Genomic DNA, 25,002 nt, shown 5'->3' on the forward strand with positions numbered 1-25,002 from the left:
GAGTGAGTTACTGTAGAGGGCATGGCAGCATACTCACACACACAGTAAGGAGTGAGTTACTGTAGAGGGCATGGCAGCATACTCACACAGTAAGGAGTGAGTTACTGTGGAGTGCATGGCAGCATAAACACACACGCACAGTAAGGAGTGAGTTACTGTTGAGGGCATGGCAGCGTACTCACACAGTAAGGAGTGAGTTACTGTAGAGGGCATGGCAGCGTACTGACACAGTAAGGAGTGAGTTACTGTAGAGGGCATGGCAGCGTACACACACACAGTAAGGAGTGAGTTACTGTAGAGGGCATGGCAGCATACTCAAACACACACAGTAAGGAGTGAGTTACTGTAGAGGGCATGGCAGCGTACTCACCCAGTAATGAGAGAGTTACTGTAGAGGGCATGGCAGCGTACTGACACAGTAAGGAGTGAGTTACTATAGAAAGTATGGCAGCGTGTACACACACACACACACAGTAAGGAGTGAGTTACTATAGAGGGCATGGCAGCGTACTCACACAGTAAGGAGTGAGTTACTGTAGAGGGCATGGCAGCGTACTCACACACACACAGTAAGGAGTGAGTTACTGTAGAGGTCATGGCAGCGTACTCACACAGTAAGGAGAGAGTTACTGTAGAGGGCATGGAAGCGTACTCACACAGTAAGGAGAGAGTTACTGTAGAGAGCATGGCAGCGTACTCACACACAGTAAGGAGTGAGTTACTGTAGAGTGCATGGAAGCGTACACTCACACACACAGTAAGGAGTGAGTTACTGTAGAGGGCATGGCAGCGTACATACACAGTAAGGAGTGAGTTACTGTAGAGGGCATGGCAGCGTACTCACACAGTAAGGAGTGAGTTACTGTAGAGGGCATGGCAGGGTACTCACACAGTAAGGAGTGAGTTACTGTAGAGGGCATGGCAGCGTACTCACACAGTAAGGCGGGAGTTACTGTAGAGGGCATGGCAGCGTACTCACACAGTAAGGAGTGAGTTACTGTAGAGGACATGGCATCATACTCACACACACACAGTAAGGAGTGAGTTACTGTAGAGGGCATGGCAGCGTACTCACCCAGTAAGGAGAGAGTTACTGTAGAGGGCATGGCAGCGTACATTCACACACACAGTAAGGAGTGAGTTACTGTAGAGGGCATGGCAGCGTACTCACACAGTAAGGAGTGAGTTACTGTAGAGGGCATGGCAGCATACTCACACAGTAAGGAGTGAGTTACTGTAGAGGGCATGGCATCGTACTCACACAGTAAGGAGTGAGTTACTGTAGAGGGCATGGCAGCGTACTCACACAATAAGGAGTGAGTTACTATAGAAAGTATGGCAGCGTGTACACACACACACACACAGTAAGGAGTGAGTTACTGTAGAGGGCATGGCAGCGTACTCACACAGTAAGGAGTGAGTTACTGTAGAGGGCATGGCAGCGTACTCACACACACACAGTAAGGAGTGAGTTACTGTAGAGGTCATGGCAGCGTACTCACACAGTAAGGAGAGAGTTACTGTAGAGGGCATGGAATCGTACTCACACAGTAAGGAGAGAGTTACTGTAGAGAGTATGGCAGCGTACTCACACACAGTAAGGAGTGAGTTACTGTAGAGGGCATGGAAGCGTACACTCACACACACAGTAAGGAGTGAGTTACTGTAGAGGGCATGGCAGCGTACTCACACAGTAAGGAGTGAGTTACTGTAGAGGGCATGGCAGCGTACTCACACAGTAAGGAGTGAGTTACTGTAGAGGGCATGGCAGCGTACTCACACAGTAAGGAGTGAGTTACTGTAGAGGGCATGGCAGGGTACTCACACAGTAAGGAGGGAGTTACTGTAGAGGGCATGGCAGCGTACTCACACAGTAAGGAGTGAGTTACTGTAGAGGGCATGGCAGCATACTCACACAGTAAGGAGTGAGTTACTGTAGAGGGCATGGCAGCGTACTCACACAGTAAGGAGTGAGTTACTATAGAAAGTATGGCAGCGTGTACACACACACACACACAGTAAGGAGTGAGTTACTGTAGAGGGCATGGCAGCGTACTCACACAGTAAGCAGTGAGTTACTGTAGAAGGCATGGCAGCGTACTCACACACACACAGTAAGGAGTGAGTTACTGTAGAGGTCATGGCAGCGTACTCACACAGTAAGGAGAGAGTTACTGTAGAGGGCATGGAAGCGTACTCACACAGTAAGGAGAGAGTTACTGTAGAGGGCATGGCAGCGTACTCACACACACACAGTAAGGAGTGAGTTACTGTAGAGGGCATGGCAGCGTACTCACACACACACAGTAAGGAGTGAGTTACTGTAGAGGTCATGGCAGCGTACTCACACAGTAAGGAGAGAGTTACTGTAGAGGGCATGGAAGCGTACTCACACAGTAAGGAGAGAGTTACTGTAGAGAGCATGGCAGCGTACTCACACACAGTAAGGAGTGAGTTACTGTAGAGTGCATGGAAGCGTACACTCACACACACAGTAAGGAGTGAGTTACTGTAGAGGGCATGGCAGCGTACATACACAGTAAGGAGTGAGTTACTGTAGAGGGCATGGCAGCGTACTCACACAGTAAGGAGTGAGTTACTGTAGAGGGCATGGCAGGGTACTCACACAGTAAGGAGTGAGTTACTGTAGAGGGCATGGCAGCGTACTCACACAGTAAGGAGGGAGTTACTGTAGAGGGCATGGCAGCGTACTCACACAGTAAGGAGTGAGTTACTGTAGAGGGCATGGCAGCATACTCACACACACACAGTAAGGAGTGAGTTACTGTAGAGGGCATGGCAGCGTACTCACCCAGTAAGGAGAGAGTTACTGTAGAGGGCATGGCAGCGTACATTCACACACACAGTAAGGAGTGAGTTACTGTAGAGGGCATGGCAGCGTACTCACACAGTAAGGAGTGAGTTACTGTAGAGGGCATGGCAGCATACTCACACAGTAAGGAGTGAGTTACTGTAGAGGGCATGGCATCGTACTCACACAGTAAGGAGTGAGTTACTGTAGAGGGCATGGCAGCGTACTCACACAATAAGGAGTGAGTTACTATAGAAAGTATGGCAGCGTGTACACACACACACACACAGTAAGGAGTGAGTTACTGTAGAGGGCATGGCAGCGTACTCACACAGTAAGGAGTGAGTTACTGTAGAGGGCATGGCAGCGTACTCACACACACACAGTAAGGAGTGAGTTACTGTAGAGGTCATGGCAGCGTACTCACACAGTAAGGAGAGAGTTACTGTAGAGGGCATGGAATCGTACTCACACAGTAAGGAGAGAGTTACTGTAGAGAGCATGGCAGCGTACTCACACACAGTAAGGAGTGAGTTACTGTAGAGGGCATGGAAGCGTACACTCACACACACAGTAAGGAGTGAGTTACTGTAGAGGGCATGGCAGCGTACTCACACAGTAAGGAGTGAGTTACTGTAGAGGGCATGGCAGCGTACTCACACAGTAAGGAGTGAGTTACTGTAGAGGGCATGGCAGCGTACTCACACAGTAAGGAGTGAGTTACTGTAGAGGGCATGGCAGGGTACTCACACAGTAAGGAGGGAGTTACTGTAGAGGGCATGGCAGTGTACTCACACAGTAAGGAGTGAGTTACTGTAGAGGGCATGGCAGCATACTCACACAGTAAGGAGTGAGTTACTGTAGAGGGCATGGCAGCGTACTCACACAGTAAGGAGTGAGTTACTATAGAAAGTATGGCAGCGTGTACACACACACACACACAGTAAGGAGTGAGTTACTGTAGAGTGCATGGCAGCGTACTCACACAGTAAGCAGTGAGTTACTGTAGAGGGCATGGCAGCGTACTCACACACACACAGTAAGGAGTGAGTTACTGTAGAGGTCATGGCAGCGTACTCACACAGTAAGGAGAGAGTTACTGTAGAGGGCATGGAAGCGTACTCACACAGTAAGGAGAGAGTTACTGTAGAGGGCATGGCAGCGTACTCACACACACACAGTAAGGAGTGAGTTACTGTAGAGGGCATGGAAGCGTACACACACACAGTAAGGAGTGAGTTACTGTAGAGGGCATGGCAGCGTACTCACACAGTAAGGAGTGAGTTACTGTAGAGGGCATGGCAGCGTACTCACACAGTAAGGAGTGAGTTACTGTAGAGGGCATGGCAGCATACTCACACACACACAGTAAGGAGTGAGTTACTGTAGAGGGCATGGCAGCATACTCACACAGTAAGGAGTGAGTTACTGTAGAGGGCATGGCAGCGTACTCACACAGTAAGGAGTGAGTTACTGTAGAGGGCATGGCAGCGTACACACACACACACACAGGAAGAAGTGAGTTACTGTAGAGGGCTTGGCAGCGTACTCACACACACAGTAAGGAGTGAGTTACTGTAGAGGGCATGATAGTGTACTCACACAGTAAGGAGTGAGTTACTGTAGAGGGCATGGCAGCGTACTCACACAGTAAGGAGTGAGTTACTGTAGAGGGCATGGCAGCGTGCTCACACAGTAAGGAGAGAGTTACAGTAGAGCGCATGGCAGCGTACACTCACACACACAGTAAGAAGTGAGTTACTGTAGAGGGCATGGCAGCGTACTCACACAGTAAGGAGTCAGTTAATGTAGGGGGCATGGCAGCGTACACTCACACAGTAAGGAGTGAGTTACTGTAGTGGGCATGGCAGCGTACACTCACACAGTAAGGAGTGAGTTACTGTAGGGGGCATGGCAGCGTGCTCACACAGTAAGCAGTGAGTTACTGTAGTCCTCTCAGGGCAGTGTAGTGCACATGTACGGTAATAGAAAAACCAATCACTATTCAATCAACTGAGCTTGATTTGTTAAGCGTTTTCTACAAATTCAAAGTACTTACTAAGTTCCTGTGCGTATCCTCTGCAGGCAGTGTTTTGGTGACGGGCTGAACTGGGCAGGCTGTTCCATCATCGTGCTGTTGGGTCAGCAGCGCCGCTTCGACCTGTTTGACTTCTGCTACCACCTGCTCAAGGTGCAGAGGCAGGACGGCAAGGACGAGATCATCAAGAACGTGGTGGGTACCCACTGACACTACGCAAACATCTGCTTTGTTTTAACCAGCATGCTAACACAGAGGTAGGATGACAGAATGGATTAAGAGATATGTCAACTGCTGACAATTTGTTTTGTTTGATATGAGAAGAGGAAGCTCACCGTCTTTATGGTGGCAAGTCCTTGGCTTCTACAATCCTGGTCTGTGGTTTTTATTGTATAATTGGATTCACCCACACCCTATCTATCTATCTATCTACTCTATCTATCTATCTATCTATCTATCTATCTATCTATCTATCTATCTATCTATCTATCTATCTATCTATCTATCTATCTATCTATCTATCTATCTATCTATCTATAGCCGCTGAAGAAGATGGCTGATCGCATCAGGAAGTACCAGATCCTGAACAATGAGATCTTTGCCATCCTCAACAAGTACATGAAGGCTGTGGAGACGGACAGTTCCACCGTGGAGCATGTCCGCTGCTTCCAGCCACCTATACACCAGTCCCTGGCCACAACATGCTGAGAAGAACTCACACGTGCTACAAACACACGCTACACACATAAGCCACACATAAGCTACACACATAAGCCCACAAACTACACATACACACACGCACCAACCCAAATCATCACCACACAGTCTGCCGCTCTTTGGCCTTGTACTCAGACTCTCAGAGCCTTAGAATTCCAGAGCTCTGTCTGACTGTACACCATCTTGGCACCACATTTTCCATACCAATGACATTCCAATTTGCATTCTAGAATGCAACTGTCTTGGAACTTTTCGTGTCAACATGGCGCCCATTAAAAAGTGTAAATCTCAAACGGAGTTTTCTGAAGTTTGAGTATTTTAGGCCCATAACCACAGTCTAGTTTTAGAGGAGTGGGTGTTTTCAGATGTTAGTTTTTCTGTTCTCAACCCATGTGACTCTCACACCCAGACTCAGCATCCATTCTCTTGTCACTAGAGCTATATGTCACATGGATGGGCTCAGTAATACACAACTGCCAATCCTGAATGGTTACAGATCTGCAGTAACGCCCTGCCTCCCCTCTAGTCACAATCAACAGTCTATCAGATACCTCTGAGAAACCATTTAGTAAGCAACAACAATCAACCTACATAAAAGATGATAGATATGCTGGAATAATCTCCAAAACCTCAACGCATACAAATAATCTGATTCTGAAATGACCTATAACCTGAGATTATTATTTCGTAGATGACGTACGAAAGCAAACCTAACGGCCATTTTATTGAATTGCTTAATGAAGTCCACACGGGTGCTAAGTATTATGATGATACTTAATTACACCAAAGTCATCAGTGGCATTTCCCCCCATAACATCCATAATATGATCATCACACAAGTCAAGCTGTCCATTAATTCATCCCAGAAGCTAACGTGTATGTCCCAAATGGCACCCTATTCCCTATATAGTGCACTACTTTTGACCAGCTCCTATAAGGAATAGGGTGCCATTTGGATGCAGACAACATCTCCCTGGACATACCCATGCTTAGTAAACCATTGTCATAGGAGTAGTTAGCCACAACTCACCTCTTCTTCCCTCACACAACCCTACAGTTTCAAATAGCATAACAAGGACACTTGACTGCTTTTCATAGTTGATTTATTTATTTTTCACTTATTTGGGGGGTTTTAGCCTCTGAGTATACTTTTTATTCAGTTCCATTCTCCGTTGTAAATGTCACTGTTGAACTAAAAAGAGAAGTGTTGAGTGTTGTAATTGTTATTGTTTTTAATTAATTATTGATAATTACATTTTTCATCCTTGGTATAACTTGCCTCTTCTACTGACGAGAATCCTCACCTACTTTTTGATTTCTCTCTGTCTTGTCAGTTTATTGAACATTTTTATATTCTGTATGTGCGCTTAATACAGTGATATTGTTTACCATTTTTGAAATTATTGACAACATCTTCATCTGCGCGTGTGTTTTTAAAGTTTTTTTTCCAGAGTAAAAAAAAATGTTAGAAATAATTCTTGGTTGTCAAAGAACAAAAGAGACCAGGATGACTTTACTGTATTAGATAGATTTGTTCAGAGAGTGAATGGAAGATGTTGGTAGGATCACACGACCAATCCAACTCCTGTACAGTTCATTCCCTCTATAGAAGAAGACTTAAAGGAATCAAGAAGTTGCATTTTCGCTGTTTAGGTACCAATTACACACAAGAGATGGAGAGAGGGTGATTTCCTAAATATATTAAATATTCCATATTATAGGATTTGTTTTCGAGATCGAGAGAGGGCAATTTCCTAAATATATTCAATATTCCATATTGTTGTATTTTTTTTCTTTAGCAGTGTTATCAAAGTCTTTTTACCCTGTTTTTATTCTTATGAAGGAAAGTTAATTGTTACACCCATGAAGGAGCGACCACATTTTCAGTTTGAATAAAAAAACAAAATTAAGTTTAGTTTCCTGTAATTGTTCCATTGTCCTTTTTATTATCTTTATTCACACAACTACACCTTAATGTTCATTGAATGGGTGATCTATTGATAAGTAAAAGTTATCAGTGCATCATTTTCCAAAATGTTAGCATGACAAGAAGAGCGATATATTGTCAAGGGTACGTTTGTGACAGGTTTTTGTTCATGATATTGTTGTATAAGTGATCATGTTTTGAGATACAAAAAAAGGAGTAAAAGAGAATATAAAGATGTACAACGAATGGTCCTGCAAAAGGAAATTAAATTGTATTTCCATGAAATAAAAAATGTGTTAATTAACTGAAAATGTACTAAGAATCATGTATGACCGTGTACATTGTAACTTGAAAATTCTGTATGCATTTGAAGATGGCTACAGTGTATCCGCTATGTATCAGAAGTCAGTGTGCGCTGGCGGAAGTCTCGTTTCCTCTGCTCTGATTGGTTAAATTCCTGTTGTCTTTTTTCAACGTTATGACGTTCCTAGTTTTGAAATTTCAGCGGGACACCTTACGTATTGATACTGGTGTTTTCAATTTTAATCAGTGCGTTAGAACTCTTCGTGCGTCGCTATAACTTTTAAACTAGCGAACAATTTCGTCCAAACTTAAGCCATGTCTTTTTCAAGAGCTCCAGTGAAACGATTTAATGAAAATATCGGTGAGTTAAATAATGATTTACCTGAGCAAACCTAGCCAACTAACGTTGCTTTCTTTGGCCTAGCTAACGTAAGCTGCTTTAAGTAGCCAGCTAATCTAGCTATCCAACAATATTTTGTATACAATTGTTTACTAACTAGCTAGCTAGTTAACGTAAACGTAATGCAGGGATGTCTAACGTTACTCCAATCCACCAAGCAAAGGGCAAAACAATTCCACGTCGGTTACGGTAGCTAACGTTAATTGGATACCTATGTTGATAGTCATGCCAATGCGTTTACACAGGCAGCCCAATTCTGATTTTTTTTCTTCTCACAAATTTTCTCACTTTTGACAATAATTGAGGAACACATGAGAATTGGGCTTCCTGTGTAAACGCAACCTAATTCTTGTTTTCATCATGTTTTGTCCAGGCTGCGCCCCAGCACCGGGCACATACGAGCTGAAACCAGGAGAGGTGAAGGGACCTGCATCTTTCCACCGGTCAGAGCGCTTCAAACTGCTCAAGGCCAGTGGTGGTGAGTTCAACTGTCAGACAGCTGAAGCTCTACTCTTAAATCTCATACCAAATAACTCTCATACTTTTAACAGTAGATCTACACTACCTGTCAAGTTTTAGAACACCTCCTCATTCAAGGTTTTTTTTTTATTTTACTATTTTCTACATTGTAGAATAATAGTGAAGACATCAAAACAATGAAATAACACATGGAGTCATGTACTAACCAAAAAAGGGTTAAATAATTCAAAATATATTTTCTATTTGTGATAATTCAAATAGCCACCTTTTGCCTTGACAGCTTTGTACACTCTTGGCATTCTCTCAACCAGCTTCATGAGGTAGTCACCTGGAATGCATTTACATTAACAGGTGTGCCTTGTTAAAAGTTCATTTGTGGAATTTCTTTACTTAAAGCGTTTGAGCCTTTCAGTTGTTTTGAGACAAGGTGGGGTATACAGAAGATAACCCTATTTGGTAAAAGACCAAGTCCATATTATGGTAAGAACAGCTGAAATAAGCAAAGAGAATGACATTCCATCATTACTTTAAGACATGATGGTCAGTCAATACGGAACATTTCAAGAACTTTGAAAGGTTCTTCAAGTGCAGTCGCAAAAACCATCAAGCGCTATGATGAAACTGGCTCTCATGAGGACCGCCACAGGAAAGGCAGACCCAGAGTTACCTCTGCTGTAGAGGATAAGTTCATTAGTTACCAGCCTCAGAAATTGCAGCCCAAATAAATGCTTCACAGAGTTGAAGTAACAGACACATCTCAACATCAACTGTTCAGAGGAGACTGTGAATCAGGCCTTCATGGTCGAATTGCTGCAAAGAAAACACTACTAAATGACAGCAATGAGAAGAGACCTTCTTGGGTCAAGAAACACGAGCAATGGACATTAGACCAGTGGAAATGTGTCCTTTGGTCTGGAGTCCAAATTTGTGATTTTTGGCTCCAACCGCCGTGTCTTAGTGAGATGCGGTGTGGGTGAACGGATTATCTCTGCATGTGTGTTTTCCATCATAACGAATGGAGGAGGAGGTGTTATGGTGTGGGGGTGCTTTGCTGGTGACAATGTCTGTGATTTATTTAGAATTTAAGGCACACTTAACCAGCATGGTTACCACCGCATTCTGCAGCGATACACCATCCAATCTGGTTTGGGCTTAGTGGGACTGTCATTTGTTTTTCAGCAGGACAATGACCCAACACACCTCCAGGCTGTGTAAGGGCTATTTTACCAAGAAGGAGAGTAATGGCGTGCTGCCTCAGATGACCTGGCCTCCACAATCGCCCGACCTCAACCTAATTGACATGGTTTGGGATGAGTCGGACCTCAGAGTGAAGGAAAAGCAGCCAACAAGTGTTCAGCATATGTGGGAACTCCTTCAAGACTGTTGGAAAAGCATTCCAGGTGAAGCTGGTTAAGAGAATGCCAAGAGTGTGCAAAGCTGTCATCAAGGCAAAGGGTGGCTATTTGAGGAATCTCAAATATAAAGTATATTTTGATTTTGTTTAACACTTTTTGGTTACATGATTCTGTGTTATTTCATAGTTTTGATGTCTTCACTATTATTCTACAATGTAGAAAATAGTAAAAATAAAGAAAAACCATTTGAATGAGTAGGTGTTCCAAAACTTTTGACAGGTAGTGTACAGCCTAGATGTTTTTACTTTCTACACCATTGTAATTTCACCGTTCCCCTTTTCTCTCCATTCAGCTCCTTTCATCCCACCACCATCTCCTTCTAAAGATGTGCCCATGTCACCTGTGGCTGTGCGTAGGACCATGTCTGTGGATGGCCTGGTAAGTTGCTGTTTCTTTTTTATTTTATTGAATATCTGAAACATACAATATACTTGCAGTGAAGCCGCTCAACAACTACACCATACCAGTCATCCAACAGACTCCTATTCAGAGCGACACACAGAAGCATCCAGGGTCAACGGGCACATTGACAGATCTCCCACCAGGCCAAAAAACGTGAACCTGAACCCTCCAAGATCCCCCACACACACACACAGTTCCCCAATAGTTAATTTGCATGGCAAAGAGGGACTTTGCAATTAATTGCAATTCATCTGGTCACTCTTCATAACATTCTGGAGTATATGCAAATTGCCATCATACAAACTGAGGCAGCAGACTTTGTGAAAATTAATATTTATGTCATTCTCAACTTTTGGCCACGACTGTATGTGTGTGTTCTTGTATGCGTTTATTTGAATGTGTGTGTGTGTATATATGCATGTGTACAAACACCTGCATGGCATCAGCCTCAGGCAAACCGGCATTAGCTGTAAAAACACTGCCCCTCAGTGTCATTCAAACATACTTTTTAGTAAGCTGGTGTTCACATAATAAACACATCGGCCTTGGTTGGCACAGCCACATCATCAAGATAATCTTGTCAGATTTAAAAGTTTACTCTAGGAACTAAATGGAAGCAAATGTAATGATACTGGGAGGGACCTAACTGAATTTGTCAAATAGAAACTTGTTTTCCTTGCATTTTACATGACATTTACGTAATTTAGCAGATGCTCTGGCAGCAATATCCTTGCGAAACGTTTTCTGTTTGGGGAAACAGTTTCTGTTGCAAAATGTTTTGCAACGGAATCCGTCTAATGGATACACCCCTGGTGCTTTAAAGGGATAGTTCAGGATTTTGTCAATGGAGCCCTTTATCTACTTCCCCAGAGTCAGATAACATCATGTAAACCATTTTTGTCTGTCCAGTATGTATCAAGGAAGCCAATGCTAACTAGTGTTAGCGCAATGACTGAAATTCTACAGGAACACCTAGCATGATAGTTTTTCCCATACTAGCTGTTCCCGTAGACTTCCGGTCCTTGCGAGAACGCTAGTTAGCAATAGCACTAATTCTAGTTGGCAGCTTACTTCAAACTGAATGCTTTGACAAAAATGGAATCCATGTGTGTTAGAATAATTTGATATCTTGATGATAATAATCAATTCACCTTGACTAATGCCCAAGGTGTGTAAGACAATGGGTTAAATAATTAGGCAAGGACTCAGCTTTCTGCAAAAGGTTTCTGTAGCTTTATTCAGAGAACGTTCTGAGGTCACGATAACAAAAGTCATTTTATAGTTCTTGCTTACTTACGCACATGCATTTACACACAAACTGTTGGTGACCTGCATCCCCCATTGACTTCTCACACTGTTTATCACTACCTAGCTCAGCCTGTTCCTCAAGGTTAGGAACCCTTTGAAGTTTTACTCCCTTTACCATCTGTCCCCTGCTCTCTACACTAATTACATACACACATTTCTTTCCCTCTCCAGTGGTTCCTGGACTTTCTCGAACTAATCAGACCAATCGATCACTACATTGATCATTACATTGTTTATTCATTAACCATGCTGTATGACTAATAATTAATCATGGTTTATTGATTCATTTACCTTTTATTAGATAATTCTCTTATCAATGTGTTCATCTGACTCTGGGAAAGTAGATGAAGGGTTTCATTGCCAAAATCCTGAACTGTCCCTTGAACCTTAATGTAATGGCCCTCTGCAATTCATTCTTCCATTCCTCCTTCACCCAGGTTGATGGGTCCATGTCAAAGAAAGACAAGAGCGGCCTATTGATGCAGTTGAAACAGCAGAAACTCCTGGAGAAAGAGGTAGCCTAGTTATACAGACTGGTTTGAGGAGAAAAAAAAATAAATATATATATATATATATATATATATATATATATATATATATATATTGTCTTGTCTGTCCCAATAGCATACATACATTGTCAGTGTTACCAGTTAAATGAAAATGACAAGAGATTTATCATGGATGTGGACACAAGGTTTTCCAGTTATCACAGCTGCTGTGACCTACCTTACTGCATGCACGCCTTATTTTTTTCCCTTCATTTTAACGCACTGATCCACCCCGTCTCCTCCCTCCCTCCTGTAGATCCGGTCCCTGGTGCAGCAGCGCGGGGAGCAGGACAGGCGCCTGGTAACCCTGGAGGAGGAGCTGAGGAAGGTGGAGGCCAAGCTGTTGTCTGCGGTCAGGGAGAAGACTGGTCTGGCAGCTAACGTCACCACCCTGGAGAGACAGCTGGCTGAGCTCAAGAAGACTAACGAGTTCCTCAAGAACAAGGTAGTGTGGTGTTTGATGGTAGAGTCAAACGTTGGTATGCTCAACTCAATGGGTTGCTTTCCTAACAGATTTGGCCAAGTGCTGAAATAAAAAGCTATTTCAATGGAGAATCTCCATTTTTAAGGATGCTTTTTAGTCTTGGACTAGGCTTAATCTGTGCTTGGGAAACCGGCCCCATGGTCTTAAAGCAGGAGTCTTTAACTGCAGGGTTAAAAAGGTATAAACTGGTTATGGGTTATCTGGGTCTAGTTGACAAAACAATACTATTATCGGTTACTACCCCCCCTGTTTGTACCTTGTTTTGTAAATGTCTGATTGTGTTGTGTTCCACCAGGTATCTGCAGACATCACTAAGAAGAGGATCCAGTCTCTGTCTATGGAGCTGATGGAGGCCAGAAACAAATTAGACGTCAATGACAAGGTATGACGCGTTCAGCACTACCCAAAGTGTTCAAATATTGATTCAAATATGCTGTGTAGAACATACTAATATGTTAAATAAATTGCTACGTTGGCTCTATTCATGGCATTTCTATCTGCAATGTTTGGCAAACTGAAAGTGGCCCTGTTCACACACCATTTACTATCCTGTCTATCTAGTGGTGTTGGCCTTACACACACCTCTCTCTAAATTATTAATGTGTGAGCTGATATTGTGTTTTTGTTCAGGAGCTGAGTTTCCTGCAGGTGTAGTATGGATGGTTGATTGACTGACAGTTGTTGTCCTATCAGGAGCTGAGTTTCCTCCAGATCAGTACAGAGGGCCAGGTGAAGTTGCTGGAGATAGACCTGGAGGCTGCCAGAGCTACACTCACCGCCCTGAGGGAGAGGAACAAGGACCTGGGTGAGACCACCTGACCTCACTGACACCTCATCGTTAACCTGCCTAATGCTTATCAATCAATAAAATGTTTTTTATACAGGACATTTCTTACCAACAAAATCTAGTTCTAACCAAATAAACTAATAAAGGTGAGAAAGATGAACACAACTTAAAATGAAGAGATGCATTAACCTGTCTGGGCAACGTGGGACGTTTGCGTCCCACCCTAGTCAACAGCCAGTGGAATCGCGTCGCGCGAAATACAAATACCTCATAAATGCTATAACTTCAATTTTTCAAACATATGACTATTTTACACCATTTTATAGATACACCTCTCCTGAATCGAACCACGTTGTCCGATTTTCAAAAAGGCTTTACAGCAAAAGCAAAACATTAGATTATGTTAGGAGAGTACCCTGCCAAAAATAATCACACTGCCATTTTCAAAGCAACTAGCATGCATCACAAATACCCAAAACACAGCTAAATGCAGCACTAACCTTTGACAATCTTCATCAGATGACACTCCTAGGACATCATGTTACACAATACATGCATTTTTTGTTCGATAAAGTTCATATTTATATATAAAAACAGCATCTTACATCGGCGCGTGACGTTCAGAAAATATTTTCCCTCAAATGCTTCCGGTGGATCAGCGCTACAATTGACAAAATTACTATTCGAAAACATTGTTAAAATGTAATATTGTCATTCAAAGAATTATAGATTAACATCTCGTGAATGCAACCGCATTGCCGGATTTAAAAATAACTTTACTGGGAAATCACACTTTACAATAAACGAGGTGCTATGCTCAGAAAAATAGGCTAGGCGATACAGGTTAGCGCCATCTTGGAACCATCTAAAATCAAATATACTATTGTAAATATTCCCTTACCTTTGATTATCTTCATCAGAAGGCACTTCCAGGAATCCCAGGTCCAGAACAAATGTAGTTTTGTTCGAAAAAGTTAATAATTTATGTCCCAATAGCTCATTCTTGTTAGCGCGTTCCGAAGGCTACTCATAATGTACGAGGCGCGCGGGACTTGTCGTCATGAATGTGCAAAAAAATATATATTTACGTTCGTTCAAACATGTCAAATGTTGTATAACAAATCTTTAGGGCCTTTTTCAATCAGAGCTTCAATAATATTCAAGGCGGACGATTGCATTGTCTTACTAAACGTTTCGGAACGAGAGGGTACCCACGGGCGCCCACGTCATAGTAGTAATGGCCCTCCCTCTATGACCAACTTTCCAGGCCTCTCGTTCAGTCAGTTTTTACCGGGGAAGACTCAAACCACTTTAAAGACTGTTGACATCTAGTGGAAGCATTAGGAAGTGCTAAATGAATCCTAACTCACGGTGTGTTTCATAGGCAAAGTGTTGAAGGTGATTCCACAAATCAGATTTCCACTTCCTGCATGGAATCTTCTCAGGTTTTGGCCTGCCATATGAGTTCTGTTATACTCACAGACACGATTCAAACAGTTTTAGAAACTTTAGGGTGTTTTCTATCCAAAGCCAATAATTATATGCATATTCTAGTTACTGGGCAGGAGTAGTAACCAGATTAACCTCTCTAGGGTATATGGGACGAAATCGTCCCACCTACTCAATGGCCAGTGGAATCCCGTGGCGCGTTATTCAAATGCCTTAGAAATGCTATTACTTTAATTTCTCAAACATATGACTATTTTACACCATTTTAAAGACAAGACTCTCGTTAATCTAACCACACTGTCCGATTTCAAAAAGGCTTTACAACGAAAGCAAAACATTAGATTGTCAGCAGAGTACCCAGCCAGAAATAATCAGACACCCATTTTTCAAGCTAGCATATAATGTCACATAAACCCAAACCACAGCTAAATGCAGCACTAACCTTTGATCTTCATCAGATGACAATCCTAGGACATTGTTATACAATACATGCATGTTTTGTTCAATGAAGTTCATATTTGTATCAAAAACCAGCTTTTTACATTAGCATGTGACGTTCAGAACTAGCGTACCCACCGCAAACTTACGGTGAATTTACTAAATTACTCACGATAAACGTTCACAAAAAACATAATTATTTTAAGAATTATAGATACAGAACTCCTTTATGCAATCACTATGTCCGATTTTAAAATAGCTTTTCGGCAAAAGCATATTTTGCAATATTCTGAGTAGATAGCCCAGCCATCACGGGCTAGCTATTTAGACACCCACCAAGTTTGGCCCTCACCAAACTCTGATTTTACTATTAGAAAAATTTGATTACCTTTGCTGTTCTTCGTCAGAATGCACTCCCAGGACTTCTACTTCAATAACAAATGTTGGTTTGGTTCAAAATAATCCATCGTTATGTTCAAATATCCTCTGTTTTGTTCGTGCGTTCAAGACACTATCCGAAGGGTGACGCGCCCGACGCGTTTCGTGACAAATGTCTAAATATTCCATTACCGTACTTCGAAGCATGTCAACCGCTGTTTAAAATCAATTTTTATGCCATTTTTCTCGTAAAAAAGCGATAATATTCCGACCGGGAAACCCTGTTTTAGTTCAAAGACGAAAAAATAAAAACATGGTGTCGCCTCGTGCACGCGCCTCAGTCTCATTGTCCTCTGATCGACCACTATCCAAATGCGCTAATGTTTTTCAGCCAGGGCCTGCAAAGACATCATTCATCGGTTTGCCGCCTTCTGAGAGCCTATGGGAGCCGTAGGAAGTGTCACGTTACAGCAGAGATCCTCAGTTTTCGATAAAGAGAGGGACCATTTCTTGGGCTTCTACAGACAGATTCCTGTAAGGAATCTTCTCAGGTTTTGGCCTGCCATATGAGTTATACTCACAGACACCATTCAAACAGTTTTAGAAACTTTAGGGTGTTTTCTATCCAAAGCCAATAATTATATGCATATTCTAGTTTCTGGGCAGTAGTAATAACCAGATTAAATCGGGTACGTTTTTTATCCGGCCTTGCAAATACTGCCCCCTATCCCCAACAGGTTAAATCGGGTACGTTTTTTTTATCCGGCCGTGCAAATACTGCCCCCTAGCCCCAACAGGTTTTAAAATAGTAAAACAAGCCTGGGTTGACTCCTTACCCCTAATACAGTACCTGGCTTAGTTGGCCTAAAAAAATTATTTAAAAAATGTTTTTTTAAATGTAATGTTTTGTTTTCAGAGGACCTCCACCATGACACCAAAGTCCAGAATGAGGAGCTGGAGAATGATATGGATACGCTGCAAGGTAAGTTGTGTTTGTGTCCATTCTCCCAGCCTCTGTATAATTCGTCCTTTAGATGGCATGATTCTAACCATGTGCTGTATCCCTGTCTCTCAGCTGTGATCCAGGAGCTGAGAGAGGAGGTCAATGTTCTTCAGGGTTACCTGGACACAGCCAACGACCACATCCAGGTACTAATATACTGGTCACTGAGGGAAGAAACATTTAAGGAGAGACACACACACATCCAGGTACTAATATACTGGTCACTGAGGGAAGAAACATTTAAGGAGAGACACACACACATCCAGGTACTAATATACTGGTCACTGAGGGAAGAAACATGTAAGGAGAGACACACACACATCCAGGTACTAATATACTGGTCACTGAGGGAAGAAACATGTAAGGAGAGACGCACCCATCCAGGTACTAATATACTGGTCACTGAGGGAAGAAACATGTCAGGAGAGACGCACCCATCCAGGTACTAATATACTGGTCACTGAGGGAAGAAACATGTCAGGAGAAACGCACACAAAGCAAGCCAAATGAAACTAGTTCAGACAGGACAAACCATTTGGTAAGGGAGAGGAATGGTAAAAAAACAAATCTCAATTAAAGGGAATGTTTCCAATTTATAGGGGAGGGGAGAGCTTAAGGGAAGGATAGAAGGAAGGCGAGGTTGATGCTTAGAGCTGTGTGGAGGGAGGGAACAAGGGATGAAATACTAACATTTAAAAAAAAAAAAATGTATTTAACCTTTATTTACGCCAATAACTCGGAGATGCTGCGCCACTTGGGAGCCTGTTAAACATACTGTTTACCGAGGGAAGAAATGTGTATGGAGAAACTACTTGACTGGTCCATTATCATGCTTACATTGGGTTCTCAACGTAGACAGAAAATAATTATAATTGTGGCTGTTATAACATGCTGTTGTCTCCTTAGGATCTGCGTATGAAGCTTCATAGGAAGACCGAGATGGTGAACAGCATCTCTGAGTCTCAGCAGCAGAAACTGGGGTGAGCAAATGCACATGTCCTCCCAGAACAACTTCTTTCAGAATCATTGAAATTCAGGGTTTATTTTTCTGTCTTCTTGACCTCTTCCTATATTTCTGTCTGTTGAAATTGATGACATCAGTTTCTAAGTTGTCTTGGTTGACATGCAAAACAAAAACACCTGATCTCTTACCATGTCCTTTTCTCTCAGCCATCTTGAGCAGAAACTTGAGCAGTGCACCACGGAGCTCGAAAACTCTCAGAACACTCTCCGTCAGAAGGAGGAGGAGTCAGAGAAAGGTCAGCAGGACCTGCAGGCCTCCCGGGATGCTTTGCAGGAGACTTGGAAGCTTCTGGAGCGGCGAGAGGCGGAGCTGATGTCCTCCCAGAAGGCATTGGGAGAGATGGAGGTGCAGATGCAGCGGGCCAACCAGGAAGTGTCTGACTCCCAGAGTGCAGTGTGGCAGCAAGAGGCGGAGCTAGTGCGGCTGAGGGAAGTGCTGAGGAGGACAGGGGAGGAGCTGGATGAGAGAGTAGCTCACCTGGAAGAGAAGTGCAAGGTCCTGGAGGAGGAGAGAGGTACACAAACAGTCCTAGTCCCTAATTATATTACTGACATACCCTGAAGTACTAGACTCTTCTTGATTGTTCCTTGTAGATCTGAAAGAATGGGTCTAATGGGAACTGAAGCAGATTTATCAGGAATTTCTGATCTTACCCTTTTCCAGTTTTCCTGAAGGGTCAGGTTTTGGGGAATTGTCTCTAGGTTGCTGTTATCAGTGTGGGCTCTATACCAAGTGTCTAGGTTGCTGTCGTCAGTGTGGGCTCTATACCAAGCGTCTAGGTTGCTGTCGTCAGTGTGGGCTCTATACCAAGCGTCTAGGTTGCTGTCGTCAGTGTGGGCTCTATACCAAGCGTCTAGGTTGCTGTCAGTGTGGGCTCTATACCAAGTGCCTAGGTTGCGTCAGTGTGGGCTCTATACCAAGTGTCTGTATCTGTCTTTAGTTAGTAGACAGGGGAGAGTGGAGGAGCTGAAGGCAGAGCTGAGCCTCCTGCGGGAGAACAGAAGAAGTGAGAAGGAGGTGCAGGAGCAGCTGGAGCAGACACACACCTCCCTGGCTGAGGAGTTGAAGCAGGAAAAGGTTAGTGCTGTTGGGGATGACTTGAATCCAATATGGCATCCATTAAAATCCTACATCTGACTCTCCTCTTGTTCTCCCCAGGAGCATGCAGCCTCCCTGGCCTCGGTGCTGGAGAGGGTGAAGGAGGAGACAGAGGAGGAGAGGAAACAGTTGGAGGAGGCTCTAGGAGAGCTGTCGGTTCTGGAGTTGCAGGAGGAGCGGAGAGAGGAGGCCCTACAGCGTCTCCAACAGGAGAAGACAGAGTTGGAGAGAGAGCTGACTGAGACCAGAGCACTGCTAGACAGGTGAGGAGTCTGGAAGTGTAAAGCGGAACTGAAAACATGAATGAAATGCGCTCTGTCGGCTTTGTTTTTAACATTCTTTGAAATAGTGTTTCAAATAAGAGAACTTGGTTGGCTTGAGTTGCCGTGGAGTTTAGCTACAGGTTTAGCTGCAGTCAGACTGAACTGAATCGACGACTTTGCATACAAAATAGTTACTCATTATGCAGGGCTTGACTGAAAGCTCGAGTCACTTGTCCCCCCCCCAAAAGGTCCACGACATCATTTCTGCTAGGACTCACTTTGCAAAATAAAGTCCATTGTTATTACTATAGAAAATCTGACAAATGTAGGCTTCAATCTGTTTATTGGCTTCTTTGCATATTCAGGCCTGTCTCAAAATACAACACTGCCCCTTTAAGGCTCTCCTGGAGGATGGTTGGCCACCCTTCATAGCCAACAAAATATTGCAACATAAAAATTACAACCAAATACTTTTCATGTCTTTATAAAATAGTCACATTTCATTAATAAAGGATCAAAATGGCAATTTTTTTTAGCAGTATTTTTTTCCACTTTTTACCTGTTTTTCTCCAACATTTGGTGTTTTCCAACTGGTAGTTAGTCTTGTCCCACTGCTGCAACTCCCGTACGGACTCGGGAGAGGCAACGGTGGAGAGTCGTGCGTCCTCCGAAACACCACCCTGCTGAGCTGCACTACTGCTTGCTTAACCTGGAAACCAGCCGCACCAATGTGTCGGAGGAAACACTGTACACTTGGCGACTGAAGTCAGCTTGCATGCGCCCGGCCGTCTCAAGGAGTTGCAAGAGCGCAGTGGGACAAGGACATCCCGGCCGGCCAAACCCTTCCCTAACCCAGACGACACTGGGCCAATTGTGCGCTGCCTCGTGGGTCTCCTGGTTTCAGCTGGTTGTGACACAGCCTGGGATCGAACCCGGGTCTGTAGTGATCCCTCTAGCACTGCGATGCAGTGCCTTAGATCGCAGCACCACTCGGGAGTCTTAAGGTATGCTAGTTCTAAGCAAGGTAACTAAGATATGCTTGTCTACTGTATCACTGATCTGAAACATTTAGCTTCCTAATGTAGCCTAAATGAAGTGTAGGCTATTAGTTGTTCACTCGCTCATATGCATCTCCAAAAGCTTACGGAAGTTGTGAAATATAAACCTGAGACTCGTGTGCTTTTGAAAATATAAATTGCTATTCTTTTCTATGTATGTCATGATGATGATGATGATGATGATGATGGTCCCAATCTAACACTCTATACCTGCTCCCTAATAGGCATAGAATTCACCCCTAAGCTTAGCTTATAGAAGGGCTTACGACCAGCTGGTGCAACCGGCCGGCCCCTGGGGATTGATAAAGACAGCTTGTGCCTGTCAATGCAATGCAATACAATTCTACTCTGACGCGGTCTACAGAAATTGGGAGAAAGAACACTGCTTAAAACATTGCATCCGGAGGACAATCTGATCCAATAATCTGAGTATATTTTTGATATTGCCATTTTATTTTTTTACTTGTCGGGCAACTTAAATCTATATTCTGCTTGCCTGACAATTATTTTATTTTTTTCTTGTCCCGGGAAAGCGGACAAGTGTTAATGTCGAGCCCTGTTATGTGATTAGGAATTCTGCACCTCCTCTTTAATCAAACTGTTCCTTTCAATGTTGTGTGTTGTATCTCCATCCAGGAGGAACAGTGACATGCAGGAGGTACACTCTGCTGCCATGAGGAGGCTGCAGGAGGAACACTCCACCTCCCTCAGCAAGATAGGAGACCTGGCCACTGAACTGGAGAGGTACGGAGTTGACCTGTTGTCCAATGCTAATCTGTTTAAAGGGACTCTTTCACTCTCCTTTCATAAGGGGAAAAAAACACTTTCACTCTTGTTTCACTAAAGTTAACTTTTGATGGATGAAAACATCAACTGCATTTTAAGTCAGTTGTCCCTTTTTAACTTTGGGTTAAAGTATTAGCAGTCATGGCTCTGTAAAAGCTGATTTATGGTCAATCGGATTCTGCAGTGTCAGTACAGCATTAATGCCAGTTCAGGGCAGTCATACTTCTGGTGCTTCGTGGAGTGGAGAAGAGCTGTTGTCTAGGAGGAAGTGAGTTTGTGTTTATACAGGACGTACCGCCCCCACCTACTGCCAATGCGGAGATATACGAAGCCCTCTGCATTGCAATTTGTTTGGCGGGAGATGCATGGCATCGCCGTACGGGAGCTTGATTTGGCCTCCGGAGGCTCTGCAATTGTCACACTCTACGTACGGAGCCTCCACACCACATCCCCGGATCAAGCATAAATCGGCTTTAATACTTCAAAATGTGTATTTTGTTCCACCAGCTCCAGGCAGGCCCTGAAAGGAGCAGAGGAGAGGGGTAGAGCGCTGGAGGAGGTGGTGGAGAGGGTGACTAAGCAGATGAAAGAAGAGATGGAGAGAGTGAATCAGCGTAAAGAGGTGGAGGTGAAGAAAGTGAGGGAGGAGATGCTGGAGGAGCAGGAGAAACATCTAGCTGACCAGCAGGCTCAGGAGAAAGCAAGAGCGGAGTATGCAAGGTGAGCTCATCATAAGGCTTCTTCTCAATATCTGGTGATTGAATGTGCAACCTCTGACGCTCTCCCTTCTCTCCCCCCCCCCCCCCCCCTAGAATGCTGTTGGCGGCACAGACTCGTCTAGCTCAGAGAGATGAGGAGATGAAGAGGGCTGAGGAGGAGCTGCAGAGATGGCTGCAGGAGGAGAGGATGGAGAAAGAGGAGGTTCAAAGACTACTGGAGCAGGAGAAAGGAGAGAGGGAGGTGCAGAGGAGAGACTTGAAGCAATGGATGTCAGACGAGGTGGGGAGGCTAGAGAGACGGGTGGAGGTGGTAGAGGAGGAGAAGCTAGCTCTTCAGTGCTTGGTAGGAGAGGTGGAGAAGGAGAAACTGAGCCTTCACAACCAGTTGGAGAATCAGGTAAAGAAAGATCTGCCCTGTCTAGAGAACCACATGAAGGAGGTAGAGAAAGAGAGGGATGATCTGAAAACAGTAGTGCAAATGTTCGACATAGACAAACGGGGCCTTCAGGACCAGGTAGAACTAATAAACAACCGACCGATGAAGGCAGAAGAACAGAGAGCGAGTCTCCAGAGCCAGGTAGAACTGATGGAAGAGAAGGTTTCTCTCCAGAGCCAGGTAGACCCAGTTGTCCAGGAGAAGGTTTCTCTCCAGTGGGAGATGGAGGAACAGAGAAGAGACTACCAGAGACAGCTGGTGGCAATTCAGGACAAGAGGTAAGGAGGACCAGGAATCACTGACTGGGCTGTGAAGATCAGGGCCTGTATTCATGAACTGTCTGAGTGCTGTTCTTAGATCAGTTTCACCTTTCAGATGAATTAATAAATACAATTGCATGGACAGGGGGGAACTGAGCCTGGAGCTGCACCCTACTCTGAGACTTTATGAGTACTGGCCCAGATCATCAAGTAGAAGACAATGGTATTATAACACCAAAGGATAGGCTCTCAATACACTGTTCCAACTCTGTCCTTTCCTCTCTCAGTGATGCAGAGACGGAACACTGGAGGAGACAGTACGAGGATCTCTACACTAAGGTCAAGCCCTTCCAGGTCAGTCACAGCAGAGGCAAGGGGTCACCACTGCTGCATTATGGGAAATGTAGTTTCTCTGAGTTTTCTTCTGTGTTGCTGCCGATGGTCATGTATATTCCCCCATATGAGTAGAAGGGGTACACCCATCATTGACTTAAACGGGGGGGAGCCCATTCTACTGTTTCAAATTCTATGTTTCCCCCATCTCTTCCTCCGGTTGGTCTGGCCCTGCAGGAGCAGCTGAATGGGTTTGCTGCGGAGCGGGATGCGCTGCTGAACGAGAATGGGGCGAACCAGGAGGAGCTGACCCGGCTCGCGGACGCCTACGCTCGTCTGCTTGGCCACCAGAACCAGAAACAGAAGATCAGACATGTGGTGAAGCTCAAAGATGAGAATGTCTCTCTCAAACAGGTCAGATGCCTCCATCTGGTTTACAGATTTAAATACTGTAGAAGCATGGGCTATATTGATTGGAGTTAACAAAATATGGTTATAGCAACACACACACTTTAGTTACCACGAAATTGTGGAGTAGAAGTTTCACCATTGTTTTCATATATCCACTTCTTTTAAATCCACGAAGGGAATGGGTGTTGCTAAAAGCTTTTTGGGTGTACTACAGTCAGACATGATTGTAAAGTGTGCGTGTGTGTGTAGGAGCTGTCTAAGCTGCGTGCCCAGGTGTCCCGTCAGAAGAAGGGAGGCCAGCCCCAACGCAGGGTTGACCCCACCAAAGCCTTGAACCACCAGGACAGCAAGGAGAACGAGCAGCCTGCTGCCGCACCTCTCAGACAGGGTGAGTACTCACCAGCGTTTCTTTTAGCAGGTAATTGACAGCTTTTGGCCAATTTTTAAAGACATAGAAACCGTCACATGAACATTGTCTGACAGAAAATATCCTGATGAATATCAATCACATTGGCTGCATGGCAGTTGGTTCAGGTTGTCTTTCAATGGCATCACCTCTCTACTCTGCCTGTCTTCATCTTGTGCTCCCATAGAGAATTTACAACAACTTGGCCCAACCTGTGACACACAGCTGTTTTTGGCTCATGGGAGAAATGTTCATGTATTTTATGAATGCTTTTTCTAGATTAATCTACCCAAGAACTGACAAATGTCCACTAATGCCTGTTTGCGTAGGGTATATCTAGCTTTTACAAAGTTAAACATTTCAAGATGGCTAGCTACAGATGTCAGGTCTTAATTTGAGCTAGATTGCTATAGTGGGAAAATAATCCTGCAGCAACAGGAAATGTGGATTATAATTAATGGACATTTTTGTAGGGGCTGATACATCTTTGGTTAGGGATAATCAAGTCTGAAATTTGAGTTGAACTTGCAAATTCCGGAAGCTTTTTTTAAACCTGAAATGTACCCCTCATCAGAGGACAAACATTTTGTTACGTGTACATACATTTTACGGACATGGTGCCTTTTTTTATATTAGTTACTTATTACGTATGGATACTGTAGATAAATAGTATATTTGGGTAAAACTCTGTACGGACATTTGACTGTCCCAAATTTTCCCAAAGGAAAATGCTGCAACTAACTCTAATCCTGCCTCTTTTAGGAAACCGCTGTTGAAAGTTAGACAATGGACAGACCCTCATAGAAAGCACCAACTGCCCTGGTTGAACAGGACACCTCCTACTGAGTCAAGAGGTCATGGTCATGCGTAATATTTCTTTCTCATTTGAAACCAAATGCTCTGAAAAGCTACTTGATGAATCTATAAGGGGGGTGGGGGTGTTTGTAACCCTGAATATGTTTTAGGAGAAACAGAGGCCTTTATTTTTCCATCCTATAGAGCAATTATGTCAGTTTCGGCATGAAACATGCCCGTCATTCTTTTGCTACAGCATTCATATTAAGCACAATGTTTTGTTTGTTTTCTTCAACCTAACATACAGTTGTGTATAATGCAAATACACTGTACATGTTTAGCTCTATTCATTTTAAGTTTTTTTTGTTTTGTCTAATCAACAGTTTTGATTTCCAGAAGATGGGAATGTAACTTCTCTCTTTTCACTTTCTTCTAACAGACTGACTCTTGTAAATAAAGCCCCAAATGTTCTCTTTTCCTTCACACTGAGAGAAGCGGGAGGATTGTTTTAAATAAATGTAGCG

General features: G+C 43.7%; 2 protein-coding genes across 3 annotated transcripts in view; both read left to right on the forward strand.

Moving 5' to 3' along the window:
- Positions 1-7,477, forward strand: part of LOC106592010 (cytoplasmic FMR1-interacting protein 2) — a 76,764-nt gene extending 69,287 nt beyond the window's left edge. Inside the window, 2 exon segments of the mRNA XM_045724189.2 lie at positions 4,898-5,045; positions 5,391-7,477. Of these exon segments, the coding sequence (XP_045580145.2) occupies positions 4,898-5,045; positions 5,391-5,558 (316 nt within the window). The 3' untranslated portion in view covers positions 5,559-7,477.
- Positions 7,478-7,980: 503 nt separating this feature from the next.
- Positions 7,981-24,961, forward strand: hmmr (hyaluronan-mediated motility receptor (RHAMM)). 2 transcript variants are annotated; one of them, XM_014212870.3, is made up of 20 exons: positions 7,981-8,158; positions 8,571-8,675; positions 10,385-10,470; positions 12,240-12,317; positions 12,607-12,795; positions 13,130-13,216; positions 13,528-13,639; positions 16,803-16,868; positions 16,962-17,035; positions 17,796-17,869; positions 18,060-18,427; positions 18,854-18,990; positions 19,072-19,274; positions 20,969-21,076; positions 21,626-21,838; positions 21,931-22,551; positions 22,821-22,887; positions 23,104-23,280; positions 23,527-23,665; positions 24,446-24,961. In XM_014212870.3, exons 1-20 carry the CDS (start codon positions 8,113-8,115, stop codon positions 24,457-24,459), a joined length of 2,964 nt encoding a protein of 987 aa, XP_014068345.3. In that variant the 5' UTR covers positions 7,981-8,112; the 3' UTR covers positions 24,460-24,961. The 2 variants fall into 2 exon arrangements, with proteins under 2 accessions (XP_014068345.3, XP_045580144.2); XM_045724188.2 differs by lacking the exon at positions 7,981-8,158 and adding an exon at positions 9,857-10,077.
- The last annotated feature ends 41 nt before the right edge of the window (positions 24,962-25,002 follow it).

Source organism: Salmo salar, chromosome 09 (genome assembly GCF_965601325.2).
Source record: "Salmo salar chromosome 09, fSalSal1, whole genome shotgun sequence".
NCBI lineage: Eukaryota > Metazoa > Chordata > Actinopteri > Salmoniformes > Salmonidae > Salmo > Salmo salar.